The sequence below is a fragment of the Balaenoptera musculus genome, chromosome 3 (assembly GCF_009873245.2).
Source record: "Balaenoptera musculus isolate JJ_BM4_2016_0621 chromosome 3, mBalMus1.pri.v3, whole genome shotgun sequence".
Lineage (NCBI taxonomy): Eukaryota > Metazoa > Chordata > Mammalia > Artiodactyla > Balaenopteridae > Balaenoptera > Balaenoptera musculus.
In genome coordinates this window covers 121897792-121921943 of record NC_045787.1, presented here as the reverse complement: position 1 = coordinate 121921943, position 24152 = coordinate 121897792, and the positions used below count along the sequence as shown (strand labels likewise).

General features: G+C 38.6%; 1 protein-coding gene across 10 annotated transcripts in view; it reads right to left on the bottom strand.

The window, feature by feature from the left end:
* The window catches only part of TCERG1 (transcription elongation regulator 1), a 59005-nt gene extending 41995 nt beyond the window's left edge, over positions 1–17010 (bottom strand). For 6 of the 10 annotated variants that reach the window (XR_005019196.1, XM_036845681.1, XM_036845689.1 and 3 more), the window contains exons 1-6: positions 16911–17010; positions 10764–10989; positions 8392–8544; positions 6903–7344; positions 6473–6592; positions 2342–2584 (exon numbers count right to left, since the gene is read on the bottom strand). Coding sequence is in view for 9 of the 10 variants with exons in the window: in XM_036845681.1 (XP_036701576.1) it covers positions 2342–2584; positions 6473–6592; positions 6903–7344; positions 8392–8544; positions 10764–10989; positions 16911–16969 (1243 nt within the window). In the remaining variant the exon portion in view is untranslated. The remainder of the gene's footprint in view (positions 1–2341; positions 2585–6472; positions 6593–6902; positions 7345–8391; positions 8545–10763; positions 10990–16910) is intronic. The other 4 variants (XM_036845686.1, XM_036845687.1, XM_036845688.1 and 1 more) reach the window with 1 other exon arrangement.
* Positions 17011–24152: the final 7142 nt, after the last annotated feature.

Below are 24152 nucleotides of genomic sequence, written 5' to 3'. Positions count from 1 at the left end.
CAAATAAGATTTTACAGACTAAGAAGTAGAAATCCTGTAATCCTAATCCAATTCACTATCCCCAACTCCACCTCTTACTCCTATATTTTACCTAACTCTTCCACTCCTTTTCTTCATCTTGTTTGACTATCCCTTCTTTAATCATCCTCATTAGCACCATACATTGCTATTTCAAATAGAATATAAGGCTCCAAGATAAATTACATCCAAATTCCTCCTGTTTACCTTACTGTTGAATTGATATAAAAAAGGAAAAACAGAGATAGATGGCATTATACATAAAATGAAAGATTTGGGGAGGAGAAAAACAGGTCTTCTTCTCCATTCGTTTTTTTACTAAAGTACCTTAGATGACTGAATTAAAAGGGGAAATGAGAAAATGAACGAATTCTAATATCTAAGATGCCTCACTATATAAAACAAATATTACTTTCTATAAAACATTAGTTCCCTCTCCAAAGAATCTCTGGTATCTTGCATAAAATTTTACAGATTATCTAACTCAGGTTCTCTTCCAACTGACCTACAAAATATCATTAGTGGCTGCCATTTATTAAATGCCTTTTACTGCCAAACTTCATAGGTACTACCTCATCTGGTAACACAAACGGTTACCATCTGTTCTAAAATTTAACGGTGGGGTGAGGACCAGAGAAGACCAAGACATCCAAAGACAGCTATAACTGAAGGGATTTTACTGTGACAAAATTCCACTTTCTACAGACATAAATTTTGCTACTCTTTCACCCACTGGTCCTATTAAGAATCTCTAAAGCAAAACCAAAGTCCTTTTAGACAACAGCCTTTCCAATACCTCATATATGTTATTATGCTACCTCTCAATCTTCTCTCTACAGAATTAACAACCTCAGCTCCTTATGATCACTCAGAATCCAGGATCTGGTCTTAACACTGTCCCTGACCCTAAAGCAGACCAAGATTGCAAGAGGTTATGACAAATGTCAAGCTTTTATCCATTCATCACTTAATTTTCTACTAAGAGTATATCCAAAGAGGAAAGTATCAGTTGCTTAATCTTAAATTTAATTTTGAAAAAGGGTAATCCCTAGTATTAGAGAAAACATTTTTTATTTTCTTCTTACTTTTAAATGATTTCGGTTTCTTAAACATCACATACTGGTCATTTAATTACCTAACACTGTATCGACAATATGTAAAAAGGTTTTCCAAAAAACCCACTAATTCTTAAATTTTTGGTTTCTTTCTTGTTAAGGTGTAATATAGGAAAGTGTTCTTTTCGAAGTAGTTACGAGGAAACAGACAATGTGATAATTAAAATGTGTGCAAATCTAAGAAATAGCTGTATCACAACCCTATTCTTACACAAAAACTAGTACAATAAAGCAGCAATCATAGTGGAAGGAGTGTGAAATTAGGAGATAAGAGGCCTAGGTTCTATTCATCTTTGCTGCAAACTAGCCTTGTGAGCTTGACGTCTCTAAGGCGTCAACATTTTCAACTGTAATTCTAGGAGAACGGACCATGGATTAAGGAGTAAGTATGTTTGACAACAGCAAACACACTCAAATTACGATGCCAAACACTACCACTGTTTAATCCCTATGGGAAAAATTCTACTCCACAATCTTTTAATTCCTTCTCTAGTTGAAATGATTTCCCCTAAAAAAATAAAACACATGAACTCACCATAATTATTTAAACGTTAAAATGGTGCCTGTTATACTTCACAATTGTTACAAGGGAAACTTATGCTTTGTTTTAGATGATTTTTTTAAAGTTAAGTGACTCACATTTTCTTCTCAGTAAAACGTAATTATTACGAGCATGATTTTTGGATCTGGAGTGCCCAGACTCAAACCCCAACACCATCACTTATTAGCTACGTGACCACGGGCAGGTAACTTAACCTGTGTGTGTATCTACCTCATAAGATGGTTGTGAAAATTAAACGAATTGTTCCATGTAAAGTGCTTAGGCCAATGTATGATACAGAAATCACTTAACTTGTGTTACTTATTGTGACCTGTGATTTCTCAACTTCATACACTCAATCTCTTAAAATATTGCATTTAGAACATATTTACACAAAAAGATGATCATTTTTAATTCATTGGGGCCATTATCCAAAATGAGTGTTGCTTTAAATGTGGCTCTAATTTTAAGACATGTAAACAACAACAACAGAAAAGGACATTTACCAAAACTGAAGAGAAAAATATTGCAGTTAGCCATGAATCTTTCAAAATGTTTCAAACAAGTGAGATTCAAGGCAAATTTCAAATGCAACAGACACATGAGAACAAACTAACTGACAATATGAAAACATAGCTGGAAAAACTATTATAATCTATTGGTTTACCTGGAAGTGGAATTGGCATGCCAGGAAGGGGAACACGAAATGGAGGTACCATTACAGGTGGAAAAGCAGGTATTGCTGCTGCTGGCTGAGGTACTGAATGAGGAACGGCAGGAGGTAACGCCTGGGGGTGCGGCTGAGGAACGGTTTGCACAGGTGTGGCTGTAGGAGCAGGAGTTGAAACACTAACTGTAGGCGTGGCAACTGAAACAGCAGAACTTGGGGTCTGATCTTGTGTTGTGGGTGCTGATAAAAGATAAAACAGAAATATGTATCACTCCTTCTTAAACCATTTTACTATATTCATTCATCATTCACTCATTCAGTATGTAAGTATTTAGGGCCCATTCCATGCACTGCAAGGAATTTATAACAAGGTCTCTGTCTTCAAGAAGCTTGAAAATAGTTAAATGAAACATAAACAATAACTAAAACACAAAGTGAAATGGGATAAATGTATAGGAGTGTAACTCAAGACCCAAAGACCATTTCTTACTGTGAGACGGTACAGAAAATTTTATACTGTGGTGATAGGCCTTGAAAGATTAGGATTTCAACAAGGAAAATGACAAAATGAAAGGAGAAAATAAGCAAGTGGTGAGAAAAGTGAGTAAAAGCAAAGAGTAGGGGACAACAAGGTATTGTTTAGAAAACAGAAGACAAGCAGTCAACTAGTAAAACACTAGGCATACCAACAGAACCAGTGAGTTACAGCTGGAAAGGCAGGCCAGAGGCATAAAGTGGGAGGCCTTGAACAGATGACTAAGGAGTCTGCACTTGACTGGGTAGGGAAAGGGAAGAACTTATGTAAACGTAGAGAAATGATCTAAAAGAATGAACACCAAAACGTATCTGTGTACACCTTTTACTTTTTACTACACATGCTTCGTTAGAGTTTGATTTTTTTTTTATAAGAATGCATTCACGTGTTATTTATGTGACTTCATGAATGTAAAAGGGATGTGGGGGAGGTAGAATGAAGGTTTCTTTATGGAAGAGTAACAATCACTGTTCATTTGATGAATTAACCTGGCGGATGCATAGGAAGAAAAGGAAGAACAGAGGTGGGAAAATCAATTTCAACATATCTGGAGTTGTCCAAGCAAGGAAGAACAGAGAGAAAAAGGTATGCAATAACTAATGACTGACTGGATATGAACAAATGGAGTCAAAAACGACTTGGGTTTCTCTATAATTATTTCAAAAGAAAAAGGTAAAAAAAGAAAAAAAAACCCTCAGGTTTCCAGTGTGAGAGACCAGCAAAATGTGAAATTCAGGATAATTTGGTTCTGCTAATATGTTATTTTTAAATATCAAAAATAAAACATCTCATCCCTAGTCATCACACTTTGTGACCCCCGAAATATTTAAAATTCGTATTTCCTTTTTTTTAAGTTTCAGTTCTCAAATATTACAAAACATTTTTTGTTATTTATTCACAACCCATCCAGTTCCAAAACAAAATTCATTTTCATAATTCATTGGTAACTAATACTTTATCTTGATATAAAGAAAAATGCCAAACTTTACCTATATTGGAATAAGAATGAATTTATCAAATTAAGTAAAACAGTGCTTTCCCAATCTTTATGCCAATTTTATTCTAAGGAAAAGCACACTGTTTAATGCAAACCACCCAATAATCCAACTGAAAAAATTTCTCACTGTCTTTCCTTCAGCTCCTAACAATGAAAAACTCACTTAGGCTGGGAAGATGTCAGCAATTTCATACTTGTTAATGAGGGACTCACCTTGGCTAAATAGACAGCAGGGCCAAACAAGTATCTTCAGGGGCCCAGGAATGAATTGGTGGTCTAGCATAGACCTAGCCTTAGGGTACAGTATCATATTAATATAATTTTATAACAGTATGAAAAATACAAATTACATGCAACATTTGCCCAGTCCCATACATATACCATTTAGCATTTGTAATCTACTGCAGTGGCTGAAAATATATCAAGTTATTCTTCCCAACTTCCCTGAGGAGGATTTCATCAGCATTTTTCACAAACTTGCACAGGATAAAATGAGTTTATGCTCAACTGAGGTTAAAATATAAATTCCTTAATTTTTAGTTCAATTTACCCACAGGTTTACACTGCAGTTCACAGAATTACATTTTTTAAAAAATCATGGTAATAGTATTTAGTAATATTTGCTAAACTCACAATACAAAGTACTGAGTCAGGAAAATAAAATGAGTTACAAAGGCATCAAATTTCAGGGGGAAAGGAACACCAAATGGAGATGGCAAAAAGTATGCACTCAACCTATTCCTCTTGCTGACACAGGATTTTCTGAATCTGATTAGTTGCCATGCATCATGAGAGAAAAGGGACAAAGGCAACAAAAGAACTACCTGGGAGGCTGGGAGAATGGTAGCTAGGACTTTATAGTAGGTAAATTCCTACTAACTCCATTTGCTAAAATGACTAGTGTAACACTAGACCTCAAAATATACTACTAATCCAGCCTCAGATCTTAACTAAAAAAGACAAGTGACTACCTCTAACAGATGGAGAAACATTAAGACTGATAACACTTCTTGACACTGAATCAAGCGAAATTAAAAACAGCTATCAGGAATACTCAGAAAGACAACATCAAAACTGATGTTTAAACGCAGTAAAAAGAACAAGATTTTGCTATTCTGTTCTTAGAATAAAGGCCTCCCTATCACTGAAGGGTAGTACAAAAAATGAAAAACAGGAATTCTGAATAGAACGGTTGGTAATGACAAGATACCTATGGGCCTACTGATAGACCACTCCGATATGGAAATGGAATACAAAGAGAACAGTTAAAAGTTTTTGGCTACCCACCTCCCTTAAAACAAAGTACTACTATTTTTCCTTCCGAAGAGGCAGGGAACAAAACAGAAGCAACACAGAGCCTCCACGTAGAACCACACTGCTTTTAATTAATCTCCTTTTCCCATCACCACCACAAGTACCCCATAAAAACTGACTGTTTTCTGCCTTGCCCCACAGGTTTTAGAAGCATTTGCCTATAAAAAGGCAAAGATCCTCAACCAACTAGCTAGTATCACTGTTAATCTGTATTTTCAGAATTCAACTTAGCTACAAGAGTCCTATAAAGCATTATTTACATCTTCCTATTAAGTACATTTTCTCCCAAGCCCTCTAAAAAATATCAAATAGGGCCTTTAAAAAAACTGTCTCCGTATCACATGTACCTTACTTCTTCGGTTACTACTCACGTCAATAAAATAAAATCAAATTTGAATTTAAATTTAGTAGTATGACTAAATTTCTCTCATGTACTTATTTCTTACAAGGTAATATACACTAATAATTCCCTTATCCCTGAAGCTACTGGGGGAGGGAAGAGAGACAGCTTTTTTTTTTTTATTCTCACCCATTATCCAGGTAGCAAAATAATCTAAATTATAATCGCCTTGTAGGGATAACTATGTATCTTCATGCCAGTATCATAATAAATAATCAAATCAATAAAATTATTTAAATATTTGGGGGCTCAATCTCAGCCTGTAGAAAAAGTAGCAGCATACTTATATCAAAAAACAAAAACAAAAACAAAATAAAACCCAGAACTAGTAGCATAAATATTAATGACAATCTTTTAAGCAAATTAATATTCTTCTCTCCTCATCCCTGAAATCTATTAATTGTCTCTCATCTTTATAAAAAAGATGTAACCTTTGGGCCTCTGTGTCTTCATACCTGAAAATTCTCTTATCTTTCGAACTGCTTCTAACACAACTCCACATTTCATCTGCCTGCATCCCATTCTGGGACCCATCTACCTCTAAACAAGATTACTGAAAAGTTCCTAAGTTTTCCTGATTTCAACACTACCCAAAAAACGAGTGCCATAAAAATCTTCCAGAATCCTGCATTCATATAGACCGCCTAGTGCCTGCCTACCTCACCCATTTGCCTGGTTCTTAAAACTCTTCATAACCTGGTCTCTTATTCAATACATTAACCAATATAAATCCTCCCACCTAACAATTCATAAACTATATTTATCCTCATTTCCTGATCTACGTTTCCCACCACCTGAAACACCTCTCCGAAACTTTGAACCTATTCAAATCCTATCACACATCCTTTATGATAAACCTCAATACCCATGTAGTCCACTCACTTGTCTCTCCGTTTTCTTGAATTCTTATATCTTCTATTTTCGCTGCATAACTTTGCATGCTATTCTCTAATTGTTTCACATGCATTATTCTTGCCTCCTCAATTAGAAAAACTGGAAACTCTGCAAGATAGGGGCAGGGGCCAAGACTTACACTTATTCTGCAAACCCCACATCACCCAGCATTACTGTTGGCCAAGTTGAATAGCTAACTCTATACTTCTCCAGTTTAGCTTCATGAATTTCAACTGAGCAAATAATTTCTTCTACTAATGTAAATTTCTGTTCTTTTTAGCCAGAAGTCTTAATGTCAAAAACATATTTTAAATAACATCAAGGATAATACCTAAAACACTAGGATCATTTTAGAATGCATTCCCACTTGTCCATTTCTCTAGCCCCTAAATGAAAACACATGCTGACTAGTACTCACTTGATACTGTCTGCGAAACTGAAGAGGCAGTTGTTGTGGTAGAAGTGGTAGAGGATGGGGTTGATGATGACGTTGAAGTGGATACTGCAGGTGCTGGGCTACTGGTCGTAGGGGTGGAAGCTCCCACTGCTTGTGCTTGCACTTGCGCCTGCACTTGCGCCTGCGCCTGGGCCTGGGCCTGGGCCTGGGCCTGGGCCTGGGCCTGGGCCTGAGCCTGTGCCTGTGCCTGCGCCTGCGCCTGGGCCTGCGCTTGAGCTTGAGCTTGAGCTTGAGCTTGAGCTTGAGCTTGTGCCTGTGCCTGTGCCTGTGCCTGTGCCTGGGCTTGGGCCTGAACCTGGGCCTGGGCTGCAAGCATAGGTGTCAGTTCTGACTGCTGAATAACCTTAACTCCGTCTGGCTTGGTCCATGCAGATTCACGTGTCCGAGCATTGTAATAATAAACCTGCAGAGAAAGCAAAATCATCAGTATCAAAGAATCTGCCAACTATCATTTATAAACAATAATACAACTATATTTTGTCTTAAACAGTATTAAAAAAACCTTAGAAAACAGAAAGTACATCAAAGTTGGCTGTTTGTATATGATGAGACTAAAGGTAATTTTTCAGTCCTTTTTTCCTTCCCCCCAGTTTTCTATAATGAGCACACTATATTTTTAACACACACCAAAAAAGGAGAACCAAGGTTATATTTTGTGCACAAAGTTAACATAGCGGGCCTGAGACTGCTATCCTTAGAAAGCCCTGCCCACAATGTTGGTCCTTGGCTGGCATCTGGAAACTTAGATTTCAGGAGGGTTCCCATCATTCCCTAACCGATAAGAATGGCTCATTATGTTTAAACTGCTTATGCAAACAATGCAGTTTATGCTGAATACATGCCTTCCTTCTGGGAGTCTGGAATTTGGTATGTGCCGGGCAGATGGTGCCAGATATGGGACCAGTCCCCAATGAAAACCCTTGACTCCTCAGCTCAGGAGAGCTTTCCCAGCAGACAACACTTCACCTGTGTGTTCACAATGCCATGTCACAGGAATTAAACACATTCTATATGATTCCACTGAAAGGACTCCAGAAAGCTTGTGCTTGGTTACTCCAGACTGCAGCCCATGCACCTCTTTCTCTTTGCTGGTTTTGCTTTGTATCTTTTCTCTGTAATTAGTCTTAGCTGCAAATACAACTACATGCTGAGTCCTGTGAGTTCTCCTAGCAAACACTAAACCTGAGGGCTGTTTTGGGGACCCAAAGCACATATTTAAAATACAGGCTTCCAGAATCATAGGCAAACCTATGTAAGTGCTCCAGGCCACCTTATGTCTGTGCATAAGTCCAATCCAGTGAGCCTTTCCAGGAGTCCTGCCCCACCCTGGCTTACCCAAGTCTCATTCTTAATTGGCAAAGATACAGTCACTGATCTCAATCTGCCAGAACTCCTGTTTTACTCTTCTGTTACTAAGAAGTTAACAACCTAAATACATTTTATAATTTACCTTCCCATCTGGAGTTTTATTTTCAACCCATATCTCCTCAGTAGGAGGCAGTGCTGGAGTACCAGGAGCAGTCACAGGAGGCATTCCTGGTGGAAACATCATACCCGGTGGAGGAGGCATGGTTCCCATGGGTGGAGGCATGAAAGGTGGTCTCTGTTAATTCACAAGAAGTAATGTCACTTGTGTTTATCTTTTTTCCTTCAAATTATTACTAAATTCTACCCAAAAGTAAAGCACTGTAAGAGAAACTAGTTTTATAGTCAATTCAGATACATTTATCTAGGTTGTGTAAGAGAAGTTTCTCTGTAATAAAAATGATTACTAAACAGACTAGAAAGAAGTACATCAAAATACTAACAATAGTCATCTCTGGGTTATAGCATTATGGGTGAGTTTTGCTTTGTTCTTTATACCTTAACTGCCTATTTCATACATTGGGCACTAGATTACTTTCAAAAGAAAAAAACTGATTCTTATTTACAAATAACATAGCAATAACTAAAAAGGAAACACCAGATATACCTAACCTTTTGTTCTCTTTTCCTACAAGAAAAAAAAGAATATTAGCTAGGAAAATATTCATCATTTCCTATTTTTCAAATAATAATAATGTAGCTCACCAAAGATGTTAACATCAGTAAGTTTAAAAGATACAATAAAAAAAATTATCCCTTTTACTTATCGGGAAAATGAGAATTTAAATGGTATATATTATAGTTAAAAAAAAAAACAACTCCTGGAACCATTCATTACTGATTCAACACTATCTCTGATAATTCCTTCGACGACTGCTGACCCAAGCCAAGGTCCTGAACCAAACAATTTAACTGTAACCGCTATATCTTACTCACTAAAGCAGAAAAGAGGTCTGCCATTTTGAAAACAGATTTTGAACAGGGATTAAAAGATTTCCTCTATAATCTACAAGTAACATTAGAATTCAATTATCCAAAGCATCTTAATCTGGATAATGGAATTGACATTATGCTAATAATGTGCAACTGTATTTCATTTTCCTAAAAATGTTTTCTTTTCCATACTCCAGTTTTTCTGGATTCAGCTCGCTGTCTTTCAAGCATCAGCACACAGGCCCATGTTCTATAAAATATCCACCCCAAATATATCTCATGCACCAGGAGCTGGAAATCACTTGGATTTACTATAAAACCACACAATCATCCATCAAGACCAAGAAAAGCATCACAACGTTAGAAAGTATCCCATTATAACATCTGATATACTTCCATTAGAGGGTTACATTAATCCATTACATTTTATAATATTCTGCAAGGACTTTAACTATTAAAGGCACAAATTAGAATAAATTCACATGTAACAAGTTATACCACAGTCAGCAGGTCAAAAAGTTACTTCCTATTCTAATCCTGAAGAAAAATATAAAACCATTTAACAATTTGTTTAAGGGGGGTGGGGGAAGGGGGGGCTGCTCATTACTAGGAAGGCAACAAAATTACTAAGCAAAGTATTAAAACCTGGTGTTTCTTCCATAAATATAACCCTATTGAAACAGAGTTAACATCACTTAAACAGTAGCTCATTATCTCTTTCTATTTTTAGTAAGTTCATTCTTGATTATCCAAGCTAACAGAAAGGAGATGATACTACTGTATTTATTTCGTTTCAGAATGGTACAGGCTGAATAAACTAAGAAAACACAGAAACATACTCAGTCAAAAAGAATATAATCTCAAAAATAGGTATTTTTGAGAGTTGATACCTTCATAACCTCATTTCAGACAATAACTGGGTCTATTTACACTTAAGAGGGATATATGCCTCAGGTTAAAACACCAGAAAAGTTTTTATTTAAAGAAATCCCACAACAATTCTATTTCTAAAATTGTAAGATAAGATACTTTTTTTTCTGGGGAAGGAAAAAAATCCAAATATTGTGCTTAAAAAATGTGTTTGTTGTCACTTTCTAGATTCTATACTAGGCATCATTTCTGGGGAGAACTGCTCAGGAATATACATACATATATATTTAAATTTACTTGCAATATGTATCACTGAAAACAAATTTCCCCTACTCTATACATAAGATTTCAAACTTCATTTCCCATAAAGAAGATGGATTACTAAAGACAATTCTCAGAGACGAAGGCAGGTTAGAACTACCTTATTCAATCCTAACTTAACACATACATTTTTCTATCACCATATACATTTCCAGTCTGAATTTCCATACTAATTATTGTTACCAGTGCTTTTAGAGCAACACATTAATATAAGGATGTTCTCTTTAGTTCCCATTTTCCTAAAAAACCAAGAACGCAGGTTTTAAAGGCAAAACTCATATATAATATTGACACTAATGCCAACAAAGAAAGAGCTACCTCTATATTCTTTACCTGGAGGTGTGGAGGGCCCATAGGTGGAGGAATCCCTCCTGGAGGAGGCATTGGTGGCATATTAGGATCAAAAGGAGGACGTCCAAATGGGGGCCGAGGTGGTGGAGGAGGGCCTCGCATCATACCAAAAGGTGGAGGAGGTCGCATGAGAGGTGGTGGGCCTCGCATCACTGCATTTGGTGGGGGAGCTGGGCCTCGGAACCTCAAGGCCTGCTGTTGAGCCATCCTGTGTGGGAAAGCCATGAATAAATTTTTCTTTCTCAATGTAACAAAAATGTAACTACTAATCTCTAATTACATCAAATTTTAAAAGCCCTTAAGAGCAAGTAGAGTTGGAAAGTCATGTTGTACCACTGCAATAGAGTGCATCAGTAAGAATGATCAATGGACACCAAATCTAGGAGGAAATTTAGATGAGGGAGGTTATTTGGATGGTCTTAAAGTATCTTCCCACAAGTTTCTTACAGTTGCAAAGAAGGATGAACAAAACACCTATGCAATAGAGAAACTGACCTAATGTGACTGAGAGGGACACAACATTACCTATTCCAGGCAAGAATGCATAACCTCAATCTAATAAGGAGCTATTCGACAAACACAAAATGAAGAATGTTCTATTAGAAAGGGGGCAGCAGGGAGTATGTTCTTCAGAAATATTGATGTTATACAAAAAAGACAAAGGAAGGCTGTGGAAATGTTCTAGATTAAAGAGGCCAAAGAGACATGACAACACAATACCAACTCTAGACAGGATCCTAAACTAGAGGGAAGAAATGCTATAAAGGACATACTGGATTAATAGACAACACTGGAATACGGACAACAGATTAAAGTATTTTATCAATGCAAATTTACATTGATAACTGTGCTGTAGTTAAGTAAGAGAAGATCTCTATCCTTAGAAAATAAACACTCAAGTATTTAGGGGTAAAGGGCCATGGTGTGTGTGTGTGTGTGTGTGTGTGTGTGTGTGTGTGTGTGTGTGTGTGTGTGTGTGTGTGTGTTACCCTCAAATGGTGTGTGTGTGTGTGTGTGTGTCTTACCCTCAAATGGTGTGTGTGTGTGTCTTACCCTCCAATGGTGTGTGTGTGTGTGTGTGTGTGTCTTACCCTCAAATGGCTCAGAGAAAGAGAGAGCATGTATGTGACCAAGCAATAAAGCAGAAAAGGTAAAATATTAACACTAAGCGTACTATTTTTGTTTTTGCAACTTTTTGGAAGTTTGAAATTACTTCCAAATACAAGGTTTTTATAGCAGGGGAGGGTAGCAGCTTAAGAGATCATTAGTATTCTCTAATTAAAGGGAAAGCCCTTCTGTACACTGCACCCCACCCCACCCTTCAATCTCTAGCTAAACACCCTACTGTATTTTCTCCATGGCATTCAAGCAGATAAGCAATATCACATAAGATGGCATTATCTATCTCCTAAGTGCTTTTTTAAAAAAAATTATTAACTCTAACAAGTGCTTAGTATGTGCCAGGCAGTAACCATAAGCTCTTTTTAAGTTATTTAATCATCATAGCAACCCTGAGATCGATTTTATCAACCTCATTTTACAGATTAAGGCGCACAAAAGTAAAATAACTTGCCCAAGGCCACACAGCTGGTTCAGTGGTAAAGCCAGAATCCAAACACAGGTGAATGGCTCTTAAACGCTATACCATGCTTTCTATCTAAGCCCCTTTTGAGCAAGAATTGTCTGTCCTGTTCACCTTTATATCCCCAGCACATAGTTATGCCTGCCCATAGTAAGGCTCAATAAATATTTGCTGAATGTACCATTGAACACCTAGGTAATACTGTATCTTACAAATAGAGTATATAGAATCTTAATAAAATCTTTACTATAATTTGCCAGTCAATTTACTGAGCACCTATCACAGTCTTCCAAGTAGCTACGATAATCTCTCCATTATACATGAAATTTACATTTCAGTGCTCAAGAGATGATTAACAATTATATTCCTCATGTACATTTGATGGTAATCATTCTTATACTCTCTCCTCACCAGGCTCTCCAACTTTCCTACATTTTTCAATCCTGTACTTAAGACTACCCCTCTAAATTTTCCACATCGTAATTCAATTCTGACACAAAAAATCCTAATAAAGAACCAATTTGCCTTCTAGGAGAGCACTAAGATTGTAAACACATCCAGAACTACTATACCAAATATATTTCGCCAAATCTGCAAATGATCCTACACTCAATGTTAGAAGGTATGAGTTTAAAAGTGATTGCAAAAAGAATAATCAGTCTTTTTCAAATTATATGCACTCCCAAAAGACAGATGGTCACTGTTATTGAAGCAATGTCTTAACCTTTGGGGCAGGAAAAAACTTAACCACCAAGGAAAGATATTCCATTTCAGCCTTCAGTTAATAATGTATCTTAATCTTAGATTTCCTGAATCTGCTTCTTCCTTTTCAAAAAATCTACACTATTTCTCTTTAGAATTTCACACTTCCTAGTTATAACTTGAAGTTAAGCATTTTAGGTTCTAAAACCATGAAGAGTCAAATCAGGGCTCTGCCTTTTGTTGTCAGGCTGTTCACATGTTTTCTGAGCCTGAATATACTCAGATGTAAATGAGCGGGGGGGAATAGAAATAAAACCTCTCTCTGTTCAATGAGATGATCCCCATGAAACATTTAGGATAGTACCTGGTACACAGTAAACTATTTTAACTATCATTACTTTCATTCCCCCACAAAATCTAGCATAGTGCTGTACCTGAAAAGCACTTGGTGGCCAATCTGACTAGATGGCTTTCAAAGTCTGCCATGAAAATGGCGGCAAAATTCACATAATTTCCTCTATCGACAGCCTCAAGTTGCCATTTTCTGATGTCAGATATGTATAGCACATGTGCTGAGCTCTTTATATACACTGCTTCATCACTACAACCTCACCAGACCTGCACTGAGGATTAAATGAGCTAATAAAGAACTTGGAACAGCACCCAGCACATAAGTATTAGCTACTATTGCTGTTGCTGTAACATCAGTATAGTATTAGTAAAATACTAATAATTTAGTAAAACACTAAAATTACTGTTAAATGGTATTAATATTAGTAGTGTTAACTATTACTATTACTATAATTATTATTAGCAGGCTCTATATAACCTGGCCCTTGCTGACCTCTCTACAGACTCTAGTCTTTCTGATCAACTACTTGATTACCCTGAAGCCTCTGCAGTTGTTCCCTCTGCCTGGCATGCTTTTCCCCAGATCTTTATATAACTGACTCACTCTTCAGTCTCAGCTCAAAGTTCACCTTAAACTCCTTTCTCACCCTAGTCTCTCCCAGCCCCTCTCTATTTCATTACCCAATTTGAGTTTACAATTATGATAAATGCTATGAAAAAAAATCTCACTTATCTGTTTACTTTTGTATTATCTCTACCCACTAGTACATAGTTTCTCCTTATTATAGTGATGCATCCCAGTGTCCAGGATGGTAGTGTTCAATTACTGTTTTAATAATGATAGTGAACCCTGGGTACTTCCTATATACCTGGTACGGTTTTAGGGACATTATTTGTACTAAGTCTTTCAATCCTAACAACAACCCAATGAGATAAGTTTGGCACCATTTTTACAGAGGAAACTATGGCACAGAAAAAGAACTTGTTTATGGTAGTTAGTCAGTGGTAACACCAACATATTCTTATCCCCATTATACAGCTGAGGAAATTTAGACTGCAAGTACCTTGTCATAAGTCATAAAGCATTAATAAGTAAATAAAGGCCCTGGGTAAAGGATCTATACAAATATAACTCTAAATCTTAATGGCCCTCAACCATAAAGGAATAGAAAGGCATTTGGAACGCCAAATAAATTCTGTCTATTGTAGGTTATTTGCATTCCTACCACTTTCAATCTTTAGGAAAACAGAAGCCTACTTGCATGAACAGAAACACAAAAAAATTTTTTTTACAAAAACAAATGTATTTCCTTAGAAGTACTAAATCCAGATATGCAATCTTCCCAATGGTGAAGACAAGTCTGCAAATACTTTAATATAACAGGAAGAGCAAAAATTTTTTTAAATGCTGATATATGGCAGGCAAATTAAAAGGAAGACTAAGTGAGGAGACGTAGGTTCTAATCCAGACCCTGCCAATACCTCGGTGACCCTGTGTAAGTCTCTTCACACTTGCAGGCTGATTTCCTCATTTGATGTGGTTAGTTTGGAATTTAGATCAATCTTAATTAGCATGGAAGGTCCCTGAGGAAAAACGTTTTTAGTCTGGTTCCAGACTCTACTGCCAGCACCTAGGTCAGTGACTCTCACACTGCACACACTTAATAAATGTGGGTCCACTAAACGGATCATCTCTAAATCTCCTCTATTCATTTATTTACAATATATATACACTGAACACCTTATTCTTCAGGCCTTATGATAGTGACACACCATGACATGCATTCAGAATACAAATACAAAAATTAAGCCCCAATTTCTGCCATCAGAGGCCACAAGAACAACTAATTTCTCTTAAACCATGACAAATGTTAAAATAAAAGTCTACAATATGCTCTGGAAGGAACTTCCAACCCAACAGGCTAAGGTATAAAACATTTCCAACAGAACACACCTAATTTAAAGCCCTATTCAAATCAGTTTTGCAACAATGTCTAGACTACTACTAACGAAGCCTAAAAGGCTACTCATTGTAAAACTGAAGAAAAATACTCTCTAAAATGCAAAGTAATGTTCCCAAATAAACCTGTAAGACTAGTAACCTTCTCTTAAGATCAGAATCAGGAATGAACCTTTCATCACTAACACTGAACGACCCTGGCAATGCACTTTGATCACTCATTACTGAAGTGTACACGTGGGGTTTAAAGGATTTGAGATACATCCCTGAAATAAGACTTTATTCCTGCCAAAGTAAGAATTTTTGTGACCATTCAGAATCTAAAAGACATGACTTTTTCTTTTTCCCTGAAAACCTGAGTAACAATACCCGTTTTCCTTATACAATTTCATCTGGTGCTCTAGACAATACCAGAGTCCTCATAACTTATTCTGCGCTTTTTCATTCTCAAAGACTGACACTGGCACAATTCAGAATGGGAGCTGAACATCTGACATGACATTTTTCCCACCCAGAAACATTAAAAAAGAAAAAAAAAAAGTATCAAATACACGTAAAGCTCAGTACTTCGTTTTCCTTAAAAACCACTGACTAAAGATTTTTCTCTCCAAGACACTTAATTACAAATTCCAGAGGCAGGGAAAAACCAGGGCAAGAAAGGTCACTGCCATCCTTAGGGCGATGGCGTGAGCAGACAAACAGAAGGGAGAGGAATGGAAGACTGCACCGAGCCTGGCTGCCTGGGTTCAAGCCACTTCCTGGAGCCACGATTCCACCAAACCGAGCCGGTTCTACTTCCCCAACCTCTACGAGGCTCAGTTTCCTCACCTGTAAGATGGGCAAATCACTTAACTGAAGATGGCTCTTGCACTGGGGCCTGCAAAATAAGAACAGCAACTACTCCAAAGGATAGGTGTGAGGATCACAAGAGACAAGTCGAAGGAAAGCGTCCTCTGGCCCCTGGAAGCACCTAACAAACGGCTGCTGCTATTGTTACTACTCACAAATACGGGTTAAGAAACCAAAGGATAAGAGAAAGGAAGGCCGCACGAACTTAATGAAAAGCAAGCACTGTGGGGAAGAAGGAACAGGGCAGACGTGGGGACCCCAAAGGTCGGCGGAAGGCGTGGAGAAGGCCGAGCCGGGGAGTTGCCTGCGGCGTGGAAGGCTTCCGGGAGGAAAACTGGGCCCGCGCCGGCGTCGCGCCGGGAGCAAGGCTGAGGCGGCCCGCGCCTGAGGCGGGGCCCCAAAGCGGGAACGCCGGGTCCGGCCCAAGGGCCGCAGGCCGCGAAGGGCGCCGGGGCCCCGCGAAAACCGCAGGAAGCGCCCCGAGAACGTGCAGGAGGCCGCGACCCAGCCCCGGCCCGGCTCCCTCATTCAAGCCGCCTTCCCTTCCCCCTTCTCCAATCCCATGCGGTCCTGTCCCCCAGTCGCCGCGCGTCTTCGGCCCACCCTCCACCCCGGCCCTCCGCGCGGCGGGCCGAGCCCCTGAGACGCCGGAGCGCCAAGATGTAAGGTAGAGCAGCGCCCTTACCTGAGCTCCCCCGGGTTGAATCGCTCACCGTCCCCCCCGTCCCCGCCACGCTCCGCCATTACAGAGGGCCGCGTTCTTCCACCCGCCGCCTCAGCGTCCCCTATTGGCCGGGCGGATCGTCAATCTCGCGCGAGAGAGGCGGAGATAGCAGAGATCTGTGAAATGACTGGTCAGACTTTCCATCAATCCTCGAGCTGAGGATGGTATCTGCCTTATTATTGGTGAAAGGGCCCGCCGACTTTGAAAGCGGTATGGAGACAGCCAGTTGATTGGTCGCTCGGAGGCTTTATGGGAAACGAGACTTCAGCAACGGGGAACTGCCGGCGCCCTCTCGCGGTAAGTGAAACTGGGTCCTCCCACGTACTGCTCGGCCTGCGGTAGCCACGTGTCTGCCGGCTTCCAGAAAAGTCAGTTGTGGAGCCATATTGGCCTCATACTGGACATATTGGCTCGGGCGGAGACCATGTCCATTGCGTGAGCCAATCAAAAATCGACCTGGGTCGCCGGTAAGCCAGTCACAGAGTTGCTGTGGAAATGAGCCGTTTCCCCGCTTTTCAGAATCAGGAGTCTTAAGGCACCACCGGATTATACACGTGTTATTAAATAATATATTACTAACTACAAGAATACCTCAAATTGTATTAAATAATTAGTCGCAGGCTAAGAAGTCTTGTAAGTTGCTGTATTAAGTAAGTTGTGGGAGGCAAGCCTCGGCAATTTACAGTTTAAACCATCTGTCCTTCAATTTCAAAATACACTTGTCTGAAATTAGCATACCCTGATACCCAGAAGGAATTATGAATATTCATTTATCTTTTTATTAAAAAAAAAAAAAAAAACTTTAGGCACTGGAGTTTCAAAGTCACGATAAAGATGATTTCTACCATTAAGGAACTCAAAATATTAAACTAATAATAGATATATTTTACTCAGACTGAAGCATATATACCAAGCACTGTCCTAATTACTTTCCATGTATTATCTGTTTTAGGCCTCATAAAAAGGCCTTATAAGAGGTGAGTACTTTGAATAGCCACAGTTCATAGATGAGACCGAGGCAGAGAGAAGTTAAGTAACTTGTCCAAGTTTACACAGCTAATAAATGGCAGAGCCTGGCTTTAAACCTGAGACAGTATGTCAGCAAAGACCCATTGCTAAACACCGTGATCCAAGAAAAACTGAAAATATACATGTACACAAAAACTTGTACAAAAATATTCATAGCAGCATTATTCACAATAGCCAAAATGTCCAAACAACTGGTGAATCGATTTAAAAATATGGTATATTTATACAAAGGGATATTATTCAGCCATAAAAAATAATTAAGTACTGATACATGCTGCAACATGAATGAACCTTGAAAACGTTATGCTAGGTGAAAAAAGCCAGACACCAAAGGCTACATATCATATTGAGGCAGGAGATAGATGGGCCCCCCCGCAGGGTAAGCAATTGAAGTTTCTGTCCACAGGGAACGAACTCCAGTTGCTTACCCTGGGCAGGGTGGGTGGCCAACTATGTCCTGCCTCAATCTTGGCTGATAGAGTCGTGCCCTCGTGGTAGTTTACAATCACTTACGTGGGGTATTTCTTATGGGTTTTCTTTGGCCAATCATTTTGATTTGCCTGGTTCAGAGTCCGTATTTGGTATATCTCAGGATCCTCCCATGTGTGTGCACGCATCTCTCAGTCAAGATGGATTCCAGCGAAGAGGCCTATGGGTAGACTTGACATCATTCCCCTTTTGACCTCCAAGGAGCTTTCTAGTGGGGAAGGTCTCCTTGACTTCAAGAATGAGAAATATGTGGTCTCTTATCTTTTATCTGGGCAGGGCCCAGCCTCCTCTCTCAATTGTCCTGCTGTTGATATTTTGGAGTTTCTGTTCACAGGGAATGAACTCCAATTGCTAACCCTGGGGGGGGGCCCATCTACCTCCTGCCTCAATATGATTCCATTTAATGAAATATCCAGAATAGGCAAATCCATAGAGATGGAAAGTAGATTTCCAGGATGGGGGTGGGGAGTGACTGCTAATGGGTATGGGATTTCTTTTTCGATGATAAAAATATTCTAAAATTAGATAGTGGTGATGATTGCACAATTTGGTGAATATACTAAAACCTGTTGAGGGCTTCCCTGGTAGCGCAGTGGTTGAGAATCTGCCTGCCAATGCAGGGGACACGGGTTCGAGCCCTGGTCTGGGAAGATCCCACATGCCGCGGAGCAGCTGGGCCCGTGAGCCACAATTACTGAGCCTGCGTGTCTGGAGCCTGTGCTCCGCAACGAGAGAGGCCGCGATAGTGAGAGGCCCGCGCACAGAAACAAAGACCCAACACAGCCAAAAATAAAATTAATTAATTAATTAAAAAAAAAAAAACCTGTTGAATTGTACACTTTAAAGAGTGAATTTTATTGTATGTGAATTACAGTATTTCAATAAGTACCATGCTATACTGAATGCCAATTAAATATTCAAAATCAACTAAGTATGATAAAATGTGATAAAGGCTGAACACAGTTCTGACCATGATCGTCTGGAAAAAGGAAGTATGGCTAAAATTTCACTAAATACGTAACATTTGAACAAACTGGAGCTTGAATGAGAGTGAATGGTTAGATCCCTTTTTCAACATCAGCATGCATCTCCAAGTCCTGGCAAACTATTCCAAAAATAATACTTATATAGATGGCTCAAGGCAGACTAATCCCCACTGCTGGAAAACAAAACAAAACAAAGAACAAAAAAAAACCCACCTCAAAATGGATACCTTACAGAAAGATAGTCACTGGCATATAATAAAAGATGGCAACAAACTGTCAGTTTGAATGGATGGAAGAATGCCTTGTGGGGCAGACATATATACATATGTAGACGTATCACACATATTAGATATAGATATAGAGATAGATAGATAGATAGATAGATATAAAATCATTTCATTGCTTCACTACTATAGTTTACTCACATAAACATGTCCTTGAAATTCAGGTATTTTGCACTCAATAGTTATTAAAAACATAATGCAAATATGAGCTGTGTCTTCAGTGAACCATTTTATTAAATCAATGTAAAAAAAGAATTAAAGAAATTCAGTGACTCTTTTAAGAAACCAAATAGACTTCCTGTAGTCAAAGCCTGATAACTCTTCAGATACTACAGATGGGCATAGCTGTACAGAACAAAAAAACAAGTACCATCTTTGCCCAATTGGCAGTAACTGAGTTATAGATCCTAACATTTAGTATATCAAAGTGAACTGAAGAGGCAGTGTTGGCTCAAAACTGATTAATACCATCAGGGCTCTAAGTCTTTGTTATGAAGTCACTCTTCAGAAGTGACTCTTGAGAAGTGTTTCCAATGCTGAGTCAGTTTTTTTTTTTCTTAATAACTACCATTTTTGAACACTTATCTTAAGCCCATGGTAGGTACTTTGCATACACTATTTTTAATCCCCTGCAGGGCAGGCATATTGTCCCCATTTTACATATGGGGACACTGAGGCTCAGGGGTAAGACTCACCCAAGGTTGTATTGATAGAATCTGCTTCTGAGTTCACTCACATGATTGTTGGCATGTGTCACTTCCTTGTGGGTTGTTAGACTGAGGACATACCACATGGGTCTCTTCACGGGGCTGATGACAACATGGCAGTTTGCTTCTCCCAGCATGAGCAATCTAAGAAAGAGAGGAAGAGAGAGAGAGAGAATACCCAAGATGGAAGCCACAGACATTTTGTAACCTAATATTAGCAGTGAAATTCCATCACTTCTGCCCATACTCTATTCATTAAAGCAAGTCAATACATCCAGCCCACAATCAAGGGGAGCGGATTGCACAAGAGCTGAATACCAGGAGGTGGTATCACTGGGGGCCATCTCACCTACCACACTTCCTTTCAGGTCTCAACTTACACAATTACTTCCTCCAGGAAGCATTCTTCAGAGAGAAAATCTGACCGCTAGCCACCCCCATCTAGGTAATTTCCCCTATCATATATATATCATATATATATCCTATAGCACACAAGATGCCTTTGTAACATTCCAAGCACTTGTTACTACCTATTGTAACATGGAGCATTATGTGTATAATGTGTTTTACATATTTTACCTTATTTCTTTTCCTGTCAACTCACTTTATTCTTTTTAATTCTGAAGTATTTTAAAGTAAATTATAAACATCATGACATTCCATCCCTCACTACATCAGTATTTATCTCTTTTAAAAAATTCCAGTTTTCTATATATCAAAAATAACATTTTCACTTCTAACAAAATTAGCAGTAATACCAAATCCATATTCAAATTTCCCCAACTGTCCCTAAAATGTCCTTTTCAACTGGTTGGTTCTGATCAAACCAGGATCCAATTCAGAACCATGTAATGCATCTGGTTGCTATGTCACTTAAGACCCTTTTAACCTAGAACAGTCCGTTTTTTCATGACACTGACTTGCTGAAGATCCCAGGCCAGTTCCACCTTTTGGATCTGTCTGATTGATTCCTCTAACCCTTGTATTTTTTATAAGTTGGAAGTTAGATCTGAAGTCTTGATCAGATATAAATTGAACATTTTTATCAAGAGGACTTCATAAGTAGTACTGTGTATTTCAGTTACATCATACCAGGAGACACATGAATATCTAAATTTCCCACCCTTAATCACTGACATTGGGTTAAGGTTATGACAGCTCAATCCTTACATTGTAATCAGAATGTTATCTGCTCTATTAATAATTCCTTTTGGACAACAGTAATAAACCAAGACCATCTCCAGCAAAATTGAACAAATGGTCACCCTACCTATCCACCATGAACCTAATGGTTTAATGATTTTATCTTTTCCTGAATCAATACTTTCCTTAGGGCTAGCAAAATAATGATTTTCTAATTACATGTTACTTTCTACATTTACTAGCTAACAATTCTTCTGTAAATTAGAGATTTCCTTCAACAACAGGGGCTATTGCCCCCAAATACAGTTTCTATGCTAAAAGTGGATAAATGCTTAGTTCTTTCCCTTTATTTATCAACTTTCAAAATAAAATGATGGTTTGATAGTCATCTCAACTGGGGACAGATTCTTTTTTCTGACTTCTTTAAGTATTATTACAGACTCACGGGTTTTCAGTTATTCAATCCGTTTCAATTAGCTACAATCAATAATCATTTTTGATGCTAGAATTTTCATACATTATCCATTTTCTTTTCACAACAATCATCTAAGTAAGGTAACATCACTGTCTCTTTTACATATCAAGAAACTGAGACAAAGAGAAGTTAGGTAACTAAGAAATTTACTAAGGTGGCTCAGATAGTAACTTCAATGTGCAGTTGAATACAGACTCCAAGAGAGTAGGAATGCATTCATGTTTTTTAATCAGGTTCTCCTGAATATACCTCAGTGCCAGTTAATAAATAAGTCAATGCGCAAATTAGTTAATGATTATCATTTCTAGTTGACACCAAAAAAAAAATTCTAATACCTACTGAAGACTTTCAGATAAAATAATATCTGGGATTAGCTTCAAAATAAACAAGAATGGGGAGCAGCAAGGTCAGGGAGAGAATGTGAGGGGAGGGCAGCAGGTTATAGATGAAACAAGGTTGACTATACCTTGATAACTGTTGAAGCTGGATGATGGGGAGATGAGGGTTTATGATACTATCCTCTCTACTTTTTAAATATTGAAATCGTCCATTCATAGAGAAAATATTCTAAGCCCTTGAAACATTCAACTATAGGAAGCTGCCTAAAAATATTTAAACTGATACACAGCAAAATGTGTCTTCTTACATTGTTAGTTTTTAGTTGGACAATCGATGAGAAAGTAAAGGAGATGATATGATATACCCCAACACACGTAAAGAGTAAAAACATCTTCATAAGGGAGATTAAGGTGACAAAAATCTCATGTTTGACTTCTTAAAAATTGAGATATAATTAACTCATGTTTGACCTTTTGTTGGAAAGCTAACAATGCTGTATGCTTTTTTTTTTTAATGCCAAAACTTATAGAAAATCTGATGACTACAAAAGGAAGGGGAAAAGAAACTTGTGAATCTGTCTTCTAGAAGAAAAGATATCCTCAAGAGAAGAACTTATCCAAGTTGACCAAATTGAGGAGCCAGATAAAAAGACACCAGGTCACAAAACACACTGCGGTACAAATAGATATCCATTTAAAACCTTGTTTTTAAATAAACATGAAAGGAATGAGGAAAACAGAAAATTACCATTAGGACACCACGGTAATCATTGCTGCAGGCAAGGTCTACTGATGAGTGCTAAAATTAGTGGGTGAAACTTTAAGGAGAAACAGGATATTGCATTACTCCAACTATCTCCACCCCAAATTTATAAAACACTGTGGCGGTTTTAACATATGTCCACAAGTTCTTTGACAGTCCTCCCTTCAGAAGGTGGAGTTAAGTCCCCTCTCCTTGAGTGTAAGTTAGACTTAGTGACCACCAGATACAGCTTACATTTGCAGTGGAGAAACCCAACAGACATCATCTTAACCAAGTGATGGAGATTAACATCTTCAGTGACAGCATGCACCCCTAATATGACATGATGAGAAGGGCTCTTCACCTCTGTGCTATTCTAACGCAAAATCTGTAACCTCCATCTAAACTCGAGGAAACATTAAACAAGCTCAAATTGAAGAACATTTTACAAAACACCTGATCACTACTCTTCAAAAGTGGCTAAGTCATGAAAGACAGGTAAAGACAGAGAAACTGTTTAAGGCAACAAAGGAAACATGACAACTAACTGCGATGTGGGATCTTGGCCTGCATCCTGGAACCGAAAAAGGACACTAGCGGGAAAAGCCATGGAAATCTGAATACAGAGTGTAGTTTAGTTACTATTGTACCTCTTAGGTTTGTTTGTTTGTTTTATTTTTGCCTGTGCTGGGTCTTCATTGCTGCGTGTGGGCTTTCTCTAGTTGCTGCGAGCAGGGGCTACTCTTCATTGCGGTGCGCAGGCTTCTCATTGCGGTGGCTTCTCTTGTTGTGGAGCACAGGCTCTAGGTTCATGGGCTTCAGTAGTTGTGGTATGCGGGCTCAGTAGTTGTGGCACGTGGGCTCAGTAGTTGTGGCTCACGGGCTCTAGAGTGCAGGCTCAGTAGTTGTGGCGCATGGGCTTAGCTGCTCCGCAGCTTGTGGGATCTTTGTGGACCAGGGCTCAAACCTGCGTCCCCTGCATTGGCAGGCAGATTCTTAACCACTGTGCC